Source organism: Scyliorhinus torazame, chromosome 4, assembly GCF_047496885.1.
Source record: "Scyliorhinus torazame isolate Kashiwa2021f chromosome 4, sScyTor2.1, whole genome shotgun sequence".
Taxonomy (NCBI): Eukaryota; Metazoa; Chordata; class Chondrichthyes; order Carcharhiniformes; family Scyliorhinidae; genus Scyliorhinus; species Scyliorhinus torazame.
This window is the reverse complement of record NC_092710.1, coordinates 209,460,283-209,482,132: the sequence shown is the minus strand read 5'-3', so window position 1 is coordinate 209,482,132 and position 21,850 is coordinate 209,460,283. Positions and strand designations below refer to the sequence as shown.

General features: G+C 45.0%; 1 protein-coding gene across 6 annotated transcripts in view; it reads left to right on the top strand.

Annotated features, from left to right (window-relative positions):
* Positions 1-21,850, top strand: part of lama2 (laminin, alpha 2) — a 747,099-nt gene that overhangs the window by 561,960 nt on the left and 163,289 nt on the right. For all 6 annotated transcript variants that reach the window (XM_072499223.1, XM_072499224.1, XM_072499222.1 and 3 more), the window contains 3 exons: positions 1,287-1,429; positions 17,797-17,895; positions 18,990-19,101. In XM_072499223.1, the coding sequence (XP_072355324.1) occupies positions 1,287-1,429; positions 17,797-17,895; positions 18,990-19,101 (354 nt within the window). The remainder of the gene's footprint in view (positions 1-1,286; positions 1,430-17,796; positions 17,896-18,989; positions 19,102-21,850) is intronic.

Below are 21,850 nucleotides of genomic sequence, written 5' to 3'. Positions count from 1 at the left end.
AATAACAGCAATTATTTCTAGACTGGTATAACAGACATTTGGTTTTCAGTTTATATAAAGGAAAAAAAAATAACTTTTTTGTAGAATCATCATGGTATTCATGAAGAAAGTTTGTAATTGTCGCAATGAGGGCGGGATGGTGGCGGAGTTGTTAGCACTGCTGCCTCACGGCGCCGAGGACCCAGGTTCGATCCCAGCCCTGGGTCACTGTTGTCCATGTGGAGTTTGCACATACTCCCTCTGTCTGCATGGGTCTCACCCCCACAACCCAAAAATGTGCAGAATAGGTGGATTGGCCACGTTAAGTTGCCCTTTAATTTTAAAAAAAAGTAATTGTCACAATATTCTCATATATATATTCAGGAGGAAGAAAAGTTCACAGAACATAGTGTTGAACGGTCGTCACACTACAATTTGGGAGAAAGGGAAACAGAAGAACTGGTAACCAATAGAGGTAGAAAGAGTCAGGGGAAAAAAGCAAGGAAAGTGTCTTATTGAGGAGTAACAAATAAATTGCCAGGAGCACTACATTAGATTTCAACTGACATGGGAGAATGGCAGATAAGTGGCAGGTGAAGTTTAATGCTGAAAGTATCTGAGTGAATACATTTTGAGAGGTAATTCAAAGCCAAGAAGCCATGATTTCAAGCTAAACATTAAATGTGGTTGGGAGCAAATCAAGAAGATTAGTAAAGAAAAGTCAGAATGAATTTAACCTTAATGCTGGTCAGGTATGCTAAACTTCTGTCTCACCCTTTAGTTATTCCATGGTTTTTTAATAAAAATATTTTCATATTACTTTCTCCACACACATCTGTAGTACTGATTGTAATCATATTTTGGTGGATGAAGAATAGAAAATGACCATTGAGGAAATGAGAATGAAGCGTTATGCTGCAGACAATGTGGAAAGGATAGAACATATGATTGACAAAGTGTTTCACTGCCATGTCTATATTGTTACACACTCCATTGGCCAGTATAAAATAAATCAAATAACTAACTGAGTTAAAGCATGAATTAATATAAGAGTTGAAAAATATCATACAAATACATTGCGACAATGACCAACTGTAATATCTAGCTTGTACATTAAAATATTTTCAAGGATGAGATCTATGTTAATTGTAAAACTTTATTGCAATAATTTATTGTCTCCTGAAATATAGTAAAATTTTGTTGTGTAAACATATAAACATATCAATGTGGAAAAGATAGATTGCTTTAAACTTTTATATTGTTTGCTTCTAATTTAATGTATTGATGTTGAATAAATCTTACATTAGCCTGTGATGATGAATGCACTGGACTTCTGCTGAATGACCTTGAACACCTTAATCAACTGATTACAAGGCTGAATCTCTCAGGACCCTTCCCTCCTCCTTATAAGGTGCTTTACAGATATGAAAATGTATCTCAAGAATTGAAGGCAAGTACAGATTTCTGTTTCAAATTAGTCTTTCAGGATATGCTAACTAAATTAGGGAAAGAATAACTAAGACAAAGAAAAGAATTGTCTTGAAAATATTGATTTAATGTGTTTAATGTACTTTGATTGTAGTGCATCAGTATAAAAGTCAGCATTTTTCTTCTATTTATGTAACCAAATTGTGAATAGTTTTAGAGCTGAATAATGATTTCAATTTCACAACAATTTACTTTTTGTAGGACAGAGGATTCACAGGATGGTGAATTTATTAAAAACTGAAGGAGAAATATAAACTGAATCACAGAATCAAAGGATTATTATAGCACAAATGGAGACCATTCAGCCCATCATATCTGCACCAGCTTTCCATATGAGAAATTCACCGAGGGTCATTTCCCTACCTTCTCCCTGCAACCCTGCACATCCTTTGTTTGCGATTAATTCCTAATTCCGCCTTGATTGAAACAGTCCCCATCGCATTTATCAGGAAGCGCATTTCAGATCACAACAACCCGATGAATGAAAACGTTTCTCTTCATGCCTCCATTACCACCTTAGCTAATTACCTTAAATCTGTGCCCTCTCATTCTCGATCCTTCCACCAGTGGGAACATTGTTTCTCCATCTACTCTGTCTGGAACCCTCAGAATTTTGAACACCTCTGTCAAATCACCTCTTAACCTTCTCTTCACCAAGGAAAACAGTCCCAATTTCTCCAACCTATTTGCATACCTGTTTTCACACACCTGAAACCATTCTCACAAATCTTATCTGCATCTTCTCTGATGCCTCCGCATCCTTCCTAAAGTGTGGCATCCAGTGTTTTATACAAGTTTAGCATTACCTCCTTTCTCTTGTACCCTCTTCCCCTATTAATAAAGGATACTGGATGCCGTATTAATTCTTCTCCCAACCTATCCAGCACCTTCAATGACGTATACACACGTACAGACAAGTCCGTCTGCTCCTGCACTCCCTTTATTTTATTATTGTCTCCATGCTCGTCCTACCTGCTATAGGATGCCTCAGCCTTTGGTGATGAATTGTCTCAGGTATTAGCAGGTCTGCTGAGCCTGTATCCGCTTGTATTTTAATTTCATGATCTTCAGGTTTTGGATATGCCCAAAAACATGTTGATTGTTCTGTGTTGACAAAACACCTGGCTTTAGCACTTGCAGTAGATCGGTTTCACTGTTCTTTGAGTGATCTTGAGCTTCATCCACTAATTTGTAGACTTAACTAGATTGTTTACTTGTGTTCTTCTTCTTGCACTTAGTTAGTGTCGAAGATGCTTTCTGAGCCCAACATGCCTTGGCAATATGTCCCTTCTTGTCACAGTTCTTGAATGCATTCAATTTACTCCAGCATTCCTCCACTGAGTGTCCAACCTCTATACAATGGTGACATGCTTGCAATTTTGCAGCCCTGTTCCTTGAGGTGTCCGTTTTGTGGATCTTCACTCCAGCCCCTAGCTGTGAACCTTCTCTCATTGCAAGCTCCATAGATGTGGAAACTTATACTCCTAGAACCTACAGTGCAGAAGGAGGCCATTCAGCCCATCAAGTCTGCATTGGCCCTTGGAAAGAGCACCCTACCTAAGCCCATACCTCAACCCTATCCCCTTAACCCAACCCAACCTTTTTGGACACTAAGGGCAATTTAGCATGGCCAATCCATCTAACCTGCACATCTTTGGATTATGGGAGAATACCGGAGCACCCGAAGGAAACCCACGCAGACATGAGGAGAAAGTGCTAACTCCGCACAGACAGTGACCCAAGCCGGCAATCGAACTTGGAACCCTGGAGCTGTGAAGCAACCGTGATAACGTCTGTACTACTGTGCTCCTTTTGTAAGGGCCATGAAGAATCCAGCACGAGTTTAAGGATACAAAGCAATAACATTTATTTACAATAACATATATATATATATATAACAGCAGCAGCAGCAACTTCCCTTGCTGCACACTCCTTCCTGCTGGTTCCTAAACTGGCCAGCTGTATTTATACTTGGAGTTTACTAATGGTTTCTCCGCCCCCCTCATTGGGGAAACTCATACTCCCACAGGATTGTGGGATTGTCATTAGTCCCCAGCCAATGGTAAGCAGGCAGGTTATAACATCCCTCCCCCCCAAAGTCCAAGGAATCCACCGAAGACTCTGGCGAAGGAGGGCGTCGGACTCGTTTTGCCGCAGGCCGGACACCATTTGCACGCGGCGCTGAATCAGGCGACGTGTAACGAGACGGAGACCGGCGCTTCCGTGATGAACAGTGTAACGGTTGTACATCCACGGCCCGTGGACCCGAGGATTCCCCCTCTGATGCGTCCTGTGTCTCCATCTCGGAGTCAGAGTCTGCTGCCTCCGTCATGTCAGCATCTCTATCTCCATTCGGTTCTGTAACGACCTGCGCAGGCTTTGAGTGAGGCACCAGTGGAAGATTGTGAGGACTACCTTCCCTTGTCTCTGGTCTCTGCGGCTGTAGAAATTAGCTCCGGGGGCGGGGAATCTTTTGAGGGGATAGTCTTCTGGACCGAACGTGTTCTACATGTTTGCGCTGGAGACGACCCTGGGCTTGCACCTGGTAAGATATAGGGCCCGATTGGCGAAAGATTACGCCAGGAACCCACTGGGCACCACCAGCAAAATTCCGAACGAACACTGGGTCACCGGGCGCAATCTGCCGAATCGGCCGATGCCGAGAAAATCCTTGTCCCTGCCGTTCTTGTGTGCGGCGTACTTTTGCGCCAATGTCCGGGAAAACCATACTAAGGCGGGTGCGAAGTCTCTGGCCCATTAGGAGTTCTGCGGGAGCTACCCCAGTCACCGTATGGGGGGTGGTCCTATACGTAAACAAAAAGCGAGCCAGTCTCGTGTCCATTGATCCGGAAGACTGCTTCTTTAGTCCTCTTTTGAATGTCTGCACTGCGCGCTCTGCCAACCCATTTGAAGCCGGGTGGTAAGGGGCAGTGCGGATATGGCGTATGCCGTTCATCTTCATAAACCTCACAAACTCCTCACTCGTGAATGGAGTGCCATTATCCGTGACCAGCACCTCGGGGAGGCCATGCGTGCTAAAGGACAAACGCATCTTTTCAATTGTTGCGCAGGACGTTGTCCCCTGCATCTTATGCACCTCTAGCCATTTAGACTGGGCGTCGATTAATAGAAGGAACATGGATCCTTGAAAAGGGCCTGCGAAATCTGCATGCAAGCGTGCCCAAGGCCGCCCTGGCCATTCCCAGTGATGTAGGGGCGCGGCCGGCGGAAGCTTCTGATGCACCTGGCAAATGGAGCAGTTTTGGGCCACCTTCTCAATGTCGGTGCCGAGGCCTGGCCACCAGACATAACTCCGGGCCAACATTGTCATTTTGGTCACACCTAGATGCCCATTGTGCAAGTCTCTTAGTATCAGCTCCTGGCCTTTTTCCGGGACAATCACACGCGCCCCCCACAAGAGGATGCCGTCTTCCACGCTGAATTCTGACAGCTTGGAGGAAAATGCCCGCAACTCGCCTGGGAGCTGTCTATGCTGCCCACCGTACAGGACTATGTGCCGAACCTTTGACAGGACTGGCTCTGTCTGGGTCCACTCACGGATCTGTGATGCCGTGACAGGCAAGGTGTCCATAAAATGTAGGGTTGCAACCACCTCACCGGGCGTGGGGGTCGACATGGGGCTGCTCGATAAAGGCAATCGGCTCAGTGCGTCGGCATTTGCTATCTGCGTTCCTGGTTTGTGCTCCAGAGAATACTCATATGCAGCAAGCAACAAAGCCCAGCGCTGGATCCGTGCGGAAGCAATGGGCGGTATTGGCTTATCCCATCTTCGTCGCCAGTTTTGTAAGGGCCACGAAGAATCCAGCACGAGTTTAAGGATACAAAGTAATAACATTTATTTACAATAACATATATAAATAACAGCAGCAACAACTTCCCTTGCTGCACACTCCTTCCTGCTGGTTCCTAACCTGGCCAGCTGTATTTATACTAGGAGTTTACTAATGGTTTCTCCGCCCCCCTCATTGGGGAAGCTCATACTCCCACAGGATTGTGGGATTGTCATTAGTCCCCAGCCAATGGTAAGCAGGCAGGTTATAACAGCCCCCTTCTACAGCAGCTTTCAGTGTTAAATTATTTACAATAAGCAGCTTCCTCTGAATAGTTTCACTGTGTAGTCCACAAACCAGCCTGTCTTGAAGAGTATCGTCAAGTGTTGTACCAAATTCACAACAGCTAATCTTCTTAAAGGCGCTACAGACTGTAAAATGGTTTCATCTTCTTCCTGACTATAGTTGTGGAATTGGAGCCTTTCTGCAATCAATCATGGTTTAGGAGAGAAATGTACCTCTAAACCTTTCATTAATTCACTGAAGGACTTGTGTCCCCTGATTTTGTTAGGTAAACAAGATTCTGGAACAGCAGCATAAATGTTTTACCGTTAACTAAGCTGAGAAATGTTGAGACCTTTGAGTCCTCCAGTATCTGATTAGCTGTTAAAAATAATTGGAACTTTTCTTCATATGAATTCAATGTTTCATAATCCTCATCAAAAGCATCCATGGAACCCATTTTTCTCACCATTTTTTGATTCCGTCTCCGAGGGTCTACGCTTCCTCCCTTCTGACTGTGTTCGAAGGTTTGGCACAAACAATCCCTTGAACAAGCAACTGGGAAGTCTTTCCCCTTTTTGTCTGAGTATATTTCAAAGGTTCTCCCATATAGTGGCCCATGCAGAGTTGGCAGACTTCAAATCCCAATTCCCAACAGCCGATGTAGCTTTGCCACATGTGCATTTCCTGCAGCCCAGACCCAACTCACTATAACACAAGCAAGTCTTCCTAGCTGTTGGTTTTCTTATTCACAGTTGCTGTCGAAAATCTTTGTTTAATCTTCACATCGGTGTGAGTGCTTCGCCTGACATCTGTTTGAGTGCAAGTCTGTCCAGAGAATCTTCCATTATCATAGAATTTACAGTGCAGAAGGAGGCCATTCGGCCCATCGAGTCTGCACCGGCTCTTGGAAAGAGCACCCTACCCAAGGTCCACACCTCCACCCTATCCCCATAACCCAGTAACCCCACCCTACACTAAGGGCAATTTTGGACACTATGGGCAATTTAGCATGGCCAATCCACCTAACCCGCACATCTTTGGACTGTGGGAGGAAACCGGAGCACCCGGAGGAAACCCACGCACACACGGGGAGGATGTGCAGACTCCGCACAGACAGTGACCCAAGCCGGAATCGAACCTGGGACCCTGGAGCTGTGAAGCATTTGTGCTATCCACAATGCTAATCCACAATCCACAATTAACCCACAATTTGTCAACGAAAATCTTTTTTCCAACAATTTTTCTGCCACAATCTTCGTCAGCAGTTTTCTCTCCTATTATATTCTTTGTTCTGCAAAAAAAAGGTTTTCTCGAGGAATTAAGGGCTATGGAGAGAGAGCGGGTAAATGGAGTTGAAATCAGCCATGATTGAATGGTGGAGTGGACTCGATGGGCCGAATGGCCTTACTTCCGCTCCTATGTCTTATGGTCTTATGGTGATGTCCACATTCTAGATTCTTGTAAAACACGATGAGAGGTTTCTTAAGGGTGTTGCTCATACAATCAAGATGATGATCTGCTCAAAGCCCACGCAAACACTCTACTAACATCATTACTCAGATGTGACGTGAACCAGCAAGATTGTATTCCCAGATGCATAGCACTACCTAAATCAATTACTTCACATTTTTCTGCATTGAATTTCATCTGCTATTTCTCTGCACATTCAACCAACTTATATACACCCTTTTGACGGTCTGCAATATTCTCCTCACAATTCAGAATGCCCCCAAGCTTTGTATTATCAGCAAATTTTGAAATTGTGCCCTGTATCCTAAGGTCTAAGTTGTTAATATATGTCAGTAAGATCAAGAGTCCCAAAACTGATCACTACGGAACTCTATCATAAATCTTCTCCAGTCCGGAAAGCCATTAACCACTACTCTCGATTTCTAGTCGCTCAGCTTGCTACTGTCCCTTTTATTCCATGAGCTATAACTTGGCTCACATGTCTGTTATGCAACACTAATCAAATTCCAATTAGAAGTCTACATGCAACATATCAACAGCATTGCTCTCATCAAACTCTCCACTTGCCTGGATGAGTGCAACTCCAACAACACTCAAGAAGCTCGACACCATCCAGGACAAAGCAGCCCGCTTGATTGCCCCCCCTTCCACAAATGTTCAAACCACCCACCACCGACGAACAGTGACATTCATGTGTACCATCTACAAGATGCATTGCAGTAACTCACCACCGTTCCTCAGACAGCACCTTCCAAACCCATGATCACTACCATCTAGAAGGACAAGAGCAGCAGATACCTGGAAAACCCGACACCTGGAGATTCTTCCCCTCCAAGTCACTCACCACCCTGACTTGGAAATATATCGCTGTTCCTTCACTGTCACTGGGGCAAAATCCTGAAATTCTCTCCCTAATAGCACTGTGGGTGCAGTGGTTCAAGAAGTCAATTCACCACCACCTTCTGAAGGGCAACTAGGGATGGGCAATAAATGCTGGCCAACTAGCGACACCCACATCTCATAAATGAATTTTTTTTAAAACCTCTCTGTTACCTCAAGAAACTTCAGCAAGTGCCAGAAGGAGGGCAGGCTACAGGCAAGTTAAAGAGATTTTATCTAAGAAGCAGGTGAAATTTGGGCTGCTCTATCCGGCTCGACTGTGGGTTACGCATAAGGGCTAGCACCATTATTTCGAGGAACCCGAGGAGGTGATGGACTTTGCAAAGAGGCAAGGGCTGGTCCCGAGCTGAGGACTCTTGGACTCGTGTTGGAACTTTTCATTCTTTTTCTCTTGTTTCTGAGAGATGCCTGCATGTTTTTTCATGCTTTTGTATCTTGGTTTTTATGTGTTTTTTGTCTTTTTTCTCTTCATGTCTCTTTTTCACTTTTGTGTTTGAGTTTTGTTAGAGAAAGATAATAGTTAGAATGGGCCGGATATGGGGGGGGCGGTTTCTGGGAATTTTTGCGATCTCTTTCTACAGTCAGATAGGAATGGTTGACAGTGCCTGCTATTTTGTTTTGTATGACTTAAATTGCACTATTGTTGGGGCTGTCTCTATCCTGTTTAGAGTATTTGTGCAAGCAGGGCTGATTTGGGGAAGTCGTGTGGATGGGCCGGGGGGAGGGGAGCCAGGAAATAATAGGTGAGAGACTCGCTGGCGCCAGAGTTGGGAGCCACCAGGCTAGCTGGGTGGGCTAGTCAACGGAAGCCAGGTGGGGGGTGTTCATTTAGCTAGTTTATGTCAGGGGTTAGGTTTTAGGGTGGTGTTGCTGGAGGGGGAGGGGGGTGTAGGTCTGCTGACGATGTTGGAAATTGGGCATGGTAACAGTGAGGAGGTCAGGGGTGGAGGCGGTCAGGAGGCGGGCCAGAGGAAGCGTGACACATGGCTTGGGGGCTGGCCAAAGAAAGGAGATGACTGATCGGCAAAGGGGGGGGGGAGGTAGGTGCCCCCCAACGAGGCTGATCACCTGGAATGTTAGAGGGCAAAACGGGCCAGTCAAGAGGACGCGTGTGTTCGCGCATTTGCAGGTTTTGAAGGCGGACGTAGTCATGTTACAGGAGACTCGTCTGAAAGTGGCTGACCAGGTCAGATTAAGGAAGGGCTGGATTAGTCAGGTCTTCCATTCGGGGCTCGACACTAAGACCAGAGGTTTGCGATCTTGATCAACAAGCGGGTCAAATTTGAGGTGGAGGGCACAGTTGTGGAGGGGGGTGGCAGATTTGTTATGGTTAGGGGAAGCTCGAGGGGGTGATAGTAGTCCTGGTCAACGTATATTCCCCTAATTGGGATGACGTAGATTTTGTTAAGAGGTTGCTGGGGAAGATCCCTGATTTGGACTCACACAAACTGATCATGGGTGGGGACTTTAACACAGTTCTTGATCCTGGCCTGGATCGGTCGTGTTCAAAAACAGGTAGGGTGCCAGCGATGGCAAAGGAACTGAGAGGGTTCATGAAGCAAATGGGGGGAGCTGACCCATGGAGATTTAGTCGGCCGTCGGCGAAGGAGTTTTCGTTCTATTCTCACGTCCACAAGGTGTATTCCCAAATCGATTTCTTTATCATGAGCAGGGACTTGCTGACAGGGTTGACGGGTGCAGAATATTCGGCAATTACCATCTCGGACCATGCTCCGCACTGGTTTGATCTGCAGATTCACTAAGATAGCTTTCAGCGCCCACAATGGAGGCTGGAAGTTGGGCTGCTGGCGGATGAGACGGTGCGTGAGAGGCTGAGGAAATGCATGCATAATTACCTGCAGGTAAATGATACTGGAGAAGTCTCAGCAGCGGTGCTCTGGGAGGCATTGAAGGCAGTGGTGAGAGGGGAGCTGATTTCAATCCGAGCCCATAGGGACAGGACAGACAGGGCAGAAACAGACCGACTGGTTAAGGAAATTTTACGGACGGACAGGAGCTATGCGGAGTCCCCGAGGCCAGAGTTACTTAGGAAACGACAGAGGCTGCAGACCGAGTTTGGGGTGTTGGCTACAGGGAAGGCCGTAGGGCAGCTTAGGAGGGCAAAGGGTGCAATATACGAGCATGGGGAGAAGGCCAGCAGAATGCTTGCACAACAACTAAGAAAGAGAGAAGCGGCTAGGGAAATAGGAAAGGTAGTCGACGGGGAAGGAAACCTGGTGAGGGACCCGGTAGGACTGAACAAGGTGTTTAGGGACTTCTATAGCAAGCTGTACACCTCGGAACCCCCCACGGGACCGGTGGGGATGAGGCGCTTTTTGGACGGACTGACCTTCCGGACGGACTGGTTGGTAGACGGGCTGGGGGCCCCGATCAGGACCGAAGAAATACTGGGGGGCCTGAAGGTCATGCAGTCGGGTAAAACCCCAGGGCCGGACGGATACCCGGTGGAGTTTTATGAAACGTTCTCCGAGATAGTGGGGCCGGTGCTCGTCAGGGTGTTCAACGAGGCAAGAAGCAGAGAGGTCTTATACCCGACGATGTCGCAGGCCACTATCTCGCTTATACTGAAACAAGATAAAGACCCAGAGGCATATGAGTCCTCTAGGCAGATCTCTTTGATTAACGCAGATGCTAAGTTACTGGCCAAGATCTTGGTGCCTAGAATTGAGGACTGTGTACCACACGTGATTGCGGAGGACCAAACCGGGTTCGTAAAGGGCAGGCAACTGGTGACCAATCTAAGGAGGCTGCTCAATGAGATTATGATGCCCCCGGAGAGCAGGGAGGCAGAGGTAGTGGTAGCAATGGATACTGAAAAGGCTTTCGACCGGGTTGAGTGGGACTGTTTATGGGAAGTGCTGGGACGTTTTGGGTTCCGGTTGGGATTCATTGACTGGGTTAGGCTGCTAAATCAGGCCCCAGGGAATGAGCAGGACGACATCTGACTACTTCCGACTGCACCGAGGGAGTGGACAGGGATGCCCCCTCTCCCCACTGCTGTTTTGCTGGCTATAGAGCCACTGGCAATTGTTCTGAGAGCTTCAAGGGACTGGAAAGGGCTGGCCCGGGAGGGAGTGGAACATAAAGTCTCGCTATGCGCTGATGACCTGCTGTTATATGTGTCACTCCCAATGGCGGGGATGGACGGAATCATGGAAACCCTGAGGGAGTTTGGTCGGTTCACAGGATATAAATTGAACATGGCAAAGAGCGAGATGTGGGTAGTGCAGGCGAGAGGTCAGGAGAGTAAGCTGAGGGGGCTGCCGTTCAGGCTGGTAGGAGAAAGCTTCAGATATTTAGGGATACAAGTAGCGCGAGACTGGGGTAAGTTGCATAAGCTAAATTGTCCCGGTTGATGGAGCAAGCGAGGGACGGGTTCCGGAGATGGGATGCGCTCCCGCTGTCATTGGTGGGGAGAGTGCAGACGGTGAAGATGTCGATTCTTCCGAGATTCTTGTTCATATTTCAGTGTCTCCCCATTTTCATTCCGCGGTCCTTCTTTAAGAGGCTTGATAAAATTGTCCTGGGATTTGTTTGGGCGGGAAAATCTTCACGGGTGAGGAAGGCGATTCTCAAGAGGAACCTAGGGGATGGGGGGCTGGCGTTGCCGAACTTTAACAACTACTACTGGGCAGCTAACAGAGCCATGGTAAGGAAATGGATGGTGGGCACGGGGTCGGTTTGGGAGCGGATGAAGGCTGCTTCGTGCAGGGACACCAGTTTGGCCCTATAGTGGTGGCGGCTCTACGGATCTGGGGCCAGTGGAGGAGGCATATAGGGTAGGTGAGAGCATCGGTTTGGTCCCCAATCTACGGTAACCACCGATTTGCCCCGGGGAATATGGACGGTGGGTTCCAATTAGGGCAGAGGGCGGGGATTGCGAGGATGGGGGATCTGTTCCTGGAAGGGAGCTTCCCGGGCATGAGGGTGTTGGAGGAGAAGTTCGGGCTAGCGAGAGGGAATGATTTCAGGTACTTGCAGGTGTGGGATTTTGTACGCAGATTGGTACCAGCCTTCCCACGCCTCCCACAAAGGGGGATCCAGGACAGGGTAGTTTCCAGAGGAGAGGTGGGAGAGGGGAGAGTCTCCGACATTTATAAAGAACTAATAGGAGCAGAGGAGGCACAGACCGAAGAACTGAAGCTTAAGTGGGAGGAGGAGCTCGGGGGGGGGGGGGGGGGGGGGTTGGGGGGGGGGGGGGGGGGTAGATAAAGGACGGCATATGGGCAGACGCTTTGAGTAGAGTAAACACGACCGCAACAAGCGCAAGGCTCAGTCTGATCCAGTTCAAGGTCAGACATCGGGCCCACAGGACGGTGGCCCGGAGGAGCAAATTCTTTGGGCTGGAAGACAAATGTGCTAGATGTGCCGGAGGACCAGCGAACCATGTACACATGTTCTGGGTGTGTCCTAAACTAAGGAGTACTGGCAGGGATTCGTGGACGTCATGTCCCAGGTATTGAAAACTAGGGTAGCAATGAGTCCTGAGGTGGCAATTTTTGGGGTTTCGGAGGACCCGGGAGTCCAGGAGGAGAAAGAGGCCAATGTCTTGGCCTTTGCTTCCCTGGTAACCCGGCGACAAATACTGTTGGCATGGAGGGACTCAAAGCCCCTGAAGTCTGAAGTATGGCTTTCGGACATGGTGAGCTTTCTCGGGCTGGGGAAAATTAAGTTCGCCTTGAGAGGATTGCTGTCAGGGTTTGCCCGGAGGTGGCAGCCATTCGTTGACTTCTTCACGGAGAATTAATCGTCAGCAGGGGAGTGGAGGGGAGGTTAGGGAGCGTAGAGTAGAGGGTTGCTTATGGCGGTTCTTGCGAGAGGGGAGCCGATGCTTGCATTATATCTTATTTGCTTTTTGTACACTACGTTATAATGTTGCTGTTTTATATGCCAAAAATACCTCAATAAAATTGTTTATTAAAAAAAAAAGAAACTCCAGCAAGTTGATTAAACACAATTTCCCCTAACCACCCGGAGCTGGCTTTCTTTAATTAATCCACATTTGCCCAAGTGGTTTTTAATTTTGTCCCAAAGTATTCTTTCCTAAGCTTGCCCATCACTGAATTTTATCTGACTGGCCTATAGTTTCTAGGCTTATCTTTTTTGAGAAAGGGTGCAACATTTGAAACTCTCTAGTCCCTGGCAACACATCTGAGTGTAAGAAAGACTGGAAAATGATGACTAGTGACTCTGTATTTTCCGCTCTCACTTCCGTCAGTATCCTTGGATACATCTCACTCGGTCCTGGTGCCTCATTAACTTATCAAGTACAGGCAGCCTAACAGTACCAGCTCCGTATCAATTTTAAACCCTTTGAATGTCTAGACTATCTTGTCTTTCATCATGATCTAGGCAGAATAATCTTCCTTGGCAAAGTAGTCATTTAATAGCTCAGCTATGCCCTCTGCCTCCATGCTGCCATTTTTGGTCTCTAATCGATCCCACTCCTTCTTTTACCACCCTCTTCCTGTTAATATGCCTATAGAAAACTTGGGGATTCCTTTTATGTTCATTGATGGTCCCTTTTCATATTCTCTTTGCTTCTCTTATTTCATTTGCTTTATCACTTCCCCTTTGAAGCTTCTATTTTCAGCTTGGTTCTCCATTGTATTATCCACCTGACAAATGTCATAAACACACTTTCTCGCCTTCATCGTAACCTCTATCTCTTTTGTCATCCAGGGAGCTCTGGATTTGTTTACCTTACCTTTACCTTCATGGAAATATATCTTGACTGTATCCTAACTATCTCTTCTTTAGAGTCCATTGTTCAGTTTCAGTTTTTCCTGCCAATTATTATCTTCTCAAAATGTCCAGATCCATTCGCTTTCCTCCAGTAAATTATGCTCGCTCTGGGTTGTTCTTTGTCCTTTTCCATAGCCAACCTAAACCTTATGACACAATGATCACTGTCCTCTAAATGTTCTCCTCGTGACCTTTGGTCCATTTGGCTCACCTCATTCCCAAGTACCCTTGCACTGCCTCCACCTATTGGACTGGAAACATACTGCTGTTGAACGTTTTTCTGAGCATCCTCTGGGAACTGTTTCCCCTCTTTGCCCTTTACATTACTTCTACCCCAGGAGAAATTTGAATAACAAACGTCCCTCATTATAACCACTCTAGAATTTTTGCAGCTGTCTGTAATTTTCTTGCAAATTTGTTCCTTGATGTCTTCCCCACTAGTTATTGGCCCACAGGCTACAGCGAGCAATGAAAGTACAACTTTTTGTGTTTGCAACTTTTTTGTTCTTTTGCTCCCACCAAATAGATACTGTCCTTGACCCCTCTGGAACATCCTCTCTCTCCAGCACTACAGTGTGCTCCTTAATCGATTAGCACTGATCTTACTGAAAACAATAAGAATTCATTTGGGCACTGTCCACAACCTTTTCACCATAATGATCTAAAAATCGAGAACAAAGTGTGGTTTAGTTTTCCAAGATGTGCTGTTGACAATTCAGACTATTTACCGGAAACCTCATTTTAAAAAATTGCTCCAATTGTAAAATAGTAAAATAGCAGCATGGTAGCACAGTGGTTAGCACTGTTGCTTCACAGCACCAGGGCCCCAGGTTCGATTCCCTGCTTGGGTCACTGTCTGTGTGGAGTCTGTGTTCTCCCTGTGTCTGCGTGGGTTTCCTCCGGGCGCTCCGGTTTCTTCCCACAAGTCCCGAAAGATGTGCTTTTAGGTCATTTGGACATTCTGAATTCACCCTCTGTGTACCCGAACAGTTGCCGGAATGTGGCGACTAGGGGCTTTTCACAGGAACTTCATTGCACTGTTAATGTAAGCCTACTTGTGACAATAAAGATTACTTTAACTTTTGCCAAGGGTAATTTACATACACTGTTACAATTTAAAGGTCTTGCATTGCACATTTTCTCAGGCATAACAGTTCTGGTCACTTCCATAACCAATCTAAGCATTTTATGCCTAATATCTAACCGCACAATAGCACAACCCAAGGTGTAACAATAGTATCCACTTGTCATTTGAAATAAATATTCGCAGTGGACTTCTTCAACCTCCTGTATGGTAAGCTGACAAAACACGTATAAAGACCAGGTCAAATATGAATCATTAACAATAGCATGTATTCATAGAACACATTTAACATGAGGCAAACATCCCACTGCACATCAGCTAATAAAATGCACGTTGAGCCAAAGGAGAAGATAATAATAAGGGTGTCCAAATATTTGGTCAACGAGGTAGGTTTTAAGGAGGATGTTAATGGGGGAAAGAGGCAAATCAATTTAGGGAAGTAATTTCAGAGTATGGGACCTAAGTAACTAAAGGTAGCACTGAAAATGGTGGAGTGAGGGGAAGAGGAGATATACAAGACCCCTGAGTCAAGTGGAACAGAGATATTTTGAACATGGGCCACAGGGCTGGAAGACTTTACAGAAATAGTGTGAGGTGAGGTTATGAAAAGTTTTACATAGAACATACGTCAGATATCCAGCACATAAACAGGCATTCAGCCCAACCAGTCCAAGCTGCATTTAAACACAGGGACGGGAATTTGGAAAGATGAGGTAATGGGAAGCTACTGTGGATTTGTGAGGACAGAAATGTTGGATGATGCAAGATAGGATATGGGTAGTTAAGTCTTAGTTATTTCTACATCTGATTGTTGTCATAGCACAGATATTAATGTAAATTGCTTTAAGTTGCACACCACAATAAATTCCTGATACTTTCTCATAATTTAATTCTAGGTGTTTTGCTCATCAGTTTATTTTGGGCAGTTGAAGGCTTCACCTAATGAACTTAAAATTAGGACTGTGTGGTTTTTAGAATACTGCTTTCTGCTGCTGGAAGTAATTTATATGTTTATTTCTAAGTTATTGATTGTGCAGTAGGTTTTTTTGCCCACTGTTTCCACTAGTTTTTGTAACATTTGGCTTTTCTTGCACAAACTTCTATCTACAATATTGTTTCATCCACAAGCTTGTAACTTCAGTTCTATCCAGATTGCCAAAAATGAACATCTCACAGAGCCTTTCCAATAACTGTCATCAATCTGGAAAAGAAAGAGAAACTCAGGCAAAGGATAGAAAAGGCACATAAACCTGTGCCTCAGCAATCTGATATCCTCAGCATTTTGGCCCAGACTCTGTATTTTAGCCCTGACATATCTCTTTTGTCATGTCTGTGAAGACATGCCCTCACCTGACACAGTTTTGCCACCTATAGAAGTCTGACCGATGGACAATTTTCAAGGTATTTCCCCAATCACCTGTTGCTACTTCGATGGGAAATTGACAGAACGCCAGAGAAACAGAGTATACTATTATGCTATTTAACAAATTGCATCTTTTTTGGGGGGCTTCCACCAATCTGCCATGAGAGAATCCCGCCAAAATATAGATGCCATACCTGCATAGAGACAACTCTGCTTATTGCTATGTGGGTTAACATTGCATTCGACTTTTAAACTCCGAGGATTCTCTCCAGCCACCACTGGTGACATTGCCACTTTAATCAGAATTCAGTCCACCACCACATCAAACAGGCCACAGATATTTTGTTTGCTAGTGCACTCATTTTCTTGCTTTTGCCACTCTAATCAGAATTCAGTCCACCACCACATCAAACAAGCCACAGATGTTTTGTTTGCTAGAGCACTCATTTTCTTGCTTTTGCCACAAAAGAGGCAACAGCACTTTTGCCAAATGGCATTTTAAAGTATGAAGCCTTATTAATGATGCACATCTTGCCCAATTTATTGACATACATATTATTACCAAGGCCCCTAAAAGTAAAACACTGGCATATGAATAGGAAAGGCTTTATTGCTTTAATATCCATATGCTGGATATCCCCATAACCCAGTAACCCCACCCAACACTAAGGGCAATTTTGAACACTAAGGGCAATTTATCATGGCCAATCCACCTAACCTGCACATCTTTAGACTGTGGGAGGAAACCGGAGCACCCGGAGGAAACCCACGCACACACGGGGATGATGTGCAGACTCTACACAGATAGTAACCCAAGCCGGAATCGAACCTGGGACCCTGGAGCTGTGAAGCTATCCACAATGCTACCATGCTGCCTATGCACTATGGAGTGCTTGGTGGGTGCTCGCACAATCAGCTAGCTTTTTCTCTTCCCTGATCCCAGCTATATAGTTCCATGCACAGAGAGAGGGGATTTGTGTTAACGTGAGGAATGCAACAAATTGCTGCTCATACAAAAGCAAGCCAATACAAGGCGGTATTACTCTTGGGCAAATATGCTGTATACTGACCACTGAGTGAATTTAAGAATTTGAAAGAAAAACCTATCTCGCTGCGATGCCTGGAAATGACTTTTATACACTTAGCAATCTACTGCACATACTTCTCATTAACTGCCAATTTTCCACATTCCTCTGTTGCACCTTCTCCTACATCTCAGTGTTCTTTAGTGAATGGCCAGTCTTCCCACTTTTTCTGGGTATCATTGTGTTAGAAAAGGCAGACTTTCCTGAAATCAGCAAACAGCCTTAAATGAGCTGCTGCAGTACTATTGCATTTCTCATGGAAGTCATTGGTGTGATTTTGTCTCTGAATGTTAATGTATAACAGATTCAGCTATCTCTCTCCTGATTCCCGTTTGCATTGAAGTCTGAGGATAATATTTATAGTTTGGTTGAGTTTCCATGTTATTTTTCTTGGATTATGCCACTACAATGTATAAAAGATTATGCTATTCATCATAGCTGGCATAAAGCTTTACGTTTGATAACTTTGGTGTGTTGTGCAGTAAATGCGAGTTCAACTGTGGAAAATACAGTGTTCATTAATCTTTCATATGTGCTTACTCTGAATGCCTCTTGTAATTAATGCATTTGTTCATATATCTGCAGTACCTAATGTCACCTCAGCGAGCACCAGAAAGACTTCTACAGCTGGCTGATAGTAACTTGGATACCTTAATCACAGAGATGGATGAGTTACTGAACAGGGTAAGGGACAGATACAGTGATGCGGAATTAACATCAAAATATGAATGAATGCTTAAAATTTCTGTTTCGCAACACCTGACGGCAACATTGAAAGGACTTAGGGGCCACATGCGACCCATCTGGGTTCTGAGAATGGCCTACAAGACATTTTGTTGACTGTTACCCATGTGCAGGATTGTCTCATTCTGCTGATTTTCATTTTTGTAGTTCTTTTTCCTACCGATATGACTGAAGTGATATGCACATAAAGCAAGGTCAAGTGAAGTGAGGTGCAGGTTCATTGCACACAACATAGACTGAGAGCCAGAACATGCACGACAGATTCAAAAACAGCTTCTTCCCGACGGTTACCAGACTCCTGAATGACCCTCTTAAGGACTGAACTGATTTCTCTACGCATCTTCTCTATTGCTGTAGCACAACACCCTGTATGCTTCACCTGATGTATTTGTATTTACATTTTGTATTTATCGTATGTCCTATGTTTTTCATTTATGGAACGACCTGTCTAGACTGTATGCAGAACAATATTTTTCACTATACTCGGTACACATGACAATAAATCTAAATGTGCTCCCTCTCTATCTAAAGTGTAAATATTTTGTTTGTTTTTACCATTTGAAGTTGATTACAGGTCTATTAATACATAAATGATTAATCATTTTGTCTAACTTGTTATGAAATATTTGGCATGTATTAAATGTATTTAATCTTATTCATAGCGTCATGGTTAGTGAACGTACCGAATTTCAATCTTGTGATCCACTGAGATGAAGGAGGGTCACTCATGTGGCCCATTCACTAGCCGAGGTTTCCTATCATTGATTTAGAGCTTTAATGTTTTCGCCTTTTTTAATAAAACATTTATATAATCAATAAATGTTTATTTGTTGCATTAGTAAACATTCTATTATAAATGACAAAATACCTTTAATAAATAAAAGCAAAAAATAAATGTATAGTAATAGAGCTAAAATTACTGTTGTAATATTTTCAAGAGTTTAAAAGTAAACTAAAGCATCTTTGCTTCTAATTATTATGTTTCCTATGTTGGCTAAATCATTTTAACTGAACTATTTTTACATTAAAATTAGACAACAAAAGTTTCAGCAGATGGTGAGCAAACTGATAAGGACACTGAGAAAACTCATAAGAGAGCAATGGAATTAGAAAAATCTATCGGATATACTGTGTTGTCGTCTCAAGGTATACATTACCGCACTTATATAAAGATAATTAGTTTTTTTTACGGTTATGCTCAAACATGACTTGCTGTGACTCTGAATTTTGATAGTGTTTTAATTTCATATGGCATGATACATACTTACAGCCTGGATTTTTTTGTGCAATCAACTCCGGAGGCACTTAAAATGACACGCAGGATTCTGGGATTCCCACTCCATTCCCATGGCAGTTTTTGCTGACAGGGGACAGGGCACAAATATCCAGCCCATATCATAGAACATAGAACATACAGTGCAGAAGGAGGCCGTTCGGCCCATCGAGTCTGCACCGACCCACTTAAGCCCTTACTTCCACTCTATCCCAGTAACCCAATAACTCCTCCTAACCTTTTTGGTCACTAAGGGCAATTTATCATGGCCTTTTTGGTCACTCAGGGCAATTTATCATGGCCAATCCACCTAACCTGCACATCTTTGGACTGTGGGAGGAAACTGGAGCACCCGGAGGAAACCCATGCAGACACGGGGAGAACGTGCAGACTCTGCACAGACAGTGACCCAGCGGGGAATCAAACCTGGGACAACTGGCGCTGTGAAGCCACAGTGCTCTCCACTTGTGCTGCCCATATTCTGCACTCTCAGCCTGATTGGCTCCATTGTGGGTGCAGGCATCTCGTATCATAGAATATAGAACATAGAACATTACAGCGCAGTACAGGCCCTTCGGCCCTCGATGTTGCGCCGACCTGTGAAACCACTCTAAAGCCCATCTACACTATTCCCTTATCGTCCATATGTCTATCCAATGACCATTTGAATGCCCTTAGTGTTGGCGAGTCCATTACTGTTGCAGGCAGGGCATTCCACGCCCTAACTACTCTCTGAGTAAAGAACCTACCTCTGACATATGTCCTATATCTATCTCCCCTCAATTTAAAGCTATGTCCCCTCATGCTAGACATCACCATCCGAGGAAAAAGGCTCTCACTGTCCACCCTATCCAATCCTCTGATCATCTTATATGCCTCAATTAAGTCACCTCTTAACCTTCTTCTCTCTAACGAAAACAGCCTCAAGTCCCTCAGCCTTTCCTCATAAAATCTTCCCTCCATACCAGGCAACATTCTGGTAAATCTCCTCTGCACCCTTTGCAATGCTTCCACATCCTTCCTATAATGCGGCGACCAGAATTGCACGCAATACTCCAAATGCGGCCGCACCAGAGTTTTGTACAGCTGCAACATGGCTCCGAAACTCAATCCCTCTACCAATAAAAGCTAACACACCGTACGCCTTCTTAACAACCCTCTCAACCTGGGTGGCAACTTTCAGGGATCTATGTACATGGACACCGAGTTCTCTCTGCTCATCCACACTGCCAAGAATCTTACCATTAGCCCAGTACTCTGTCTTCCTGTTATTCCTTCCAAAATGAATCACCTCACACTTTTAGAACATAGTACATAGAAAAATACAGCAAAGAACAGGCCCTTCGGCCCACGATGTTGTGCCGAATCTTTGTCCTAGATTAATCATAGATTATCATTGAAATTACAGTACAGAAGGAGGCCATTCGGCCCATTGAGTCTGCACCGGCTCTTGGAAAGAGCACCCTACCCAAAGTCAACACCTCCACCCAACACTAAGGACAATTTTGGATGCTAAGGGCAATTTATCATGGCCAATCCACCTAACCTGCACATCTTTGGACTGTGGGAGGAAACCGGAGCACCCGGAGAAAACCCACGCAGACATGGGGAGGATGTGCAGACTCCGCACAGACAGTGACCCAAGGCGGAATCGAAACTGGGACCCTGGAGCTGTGAAGCAATTGTGCTATCCACAATGCTACCGTGCTGCCCTTAAGAACAAATAAATCTACACTAGATCATTTTACCGTAATCCATGTACCTATCCAATAGCTGCTTGAAGGTCCCTAATGTTTCCGACTCAACTACTTCCACAGGCAGTGCATTCCATGCCCCCACTACTCTCTGGGTAAAGAACCTACCTCTGACATCCCCCCTATAACTTCCACCTTTCACCTTAAATTTATGTCCCCTTGTAATGGTTTGTTCCACCTGGGGAAAAAGTCTCTAACTGTCTACTCTAACTATTCCCCTGATCAATTTATAAACCTCTATCAAGTCGCCCCTCATCCTTCTCCGTTCTAATGAGAAAAGGCCTAGCACCCTCAATCATTCCTCGTAAGACCTACTCTCCATTCCAGGCAACATCCTGCTAAATCTCCTTTGCACCTTTTCCAAAGCTTCCACATCCTTCCTAAAATGAGGCGACCAGAACTGTACACAGTACTCCAACTGTGGCCTTACCAAAGTTTTGTACAGCTGCATCATCGCCTCACGGCTCTTAAATTCAATCCCTCTGTTAATGAACGCTAGCACACCATCGGCCTTCTTCACAGCTCTATCCACTTGAGTGGCAACTTTCAAAGATGTATGAACATAGACCCCAAGATCTCTCTGCTCCTCCACATTGCCAAGAACTCTACCGTTAACCCTGTATTCCGCATTCATATTTGTCCTTCCAAAATGGACAACCTCACACTTTTCAGGGTTAAACTCCATCTGCCACTTCTCAGCCCAGCTCTGCATCCTATCTATGTTTCTTTGCAGCCGACAACAGCCCTCCTCACTATCCACAACTCCACCAATCTTCGTATTGTCTGCAAATTTACTGACCCACCCTTCAACTCCCTCATCCAAGTCATTCATGAAAATCACAAACAACAGAGGACCCAGAACTGATCC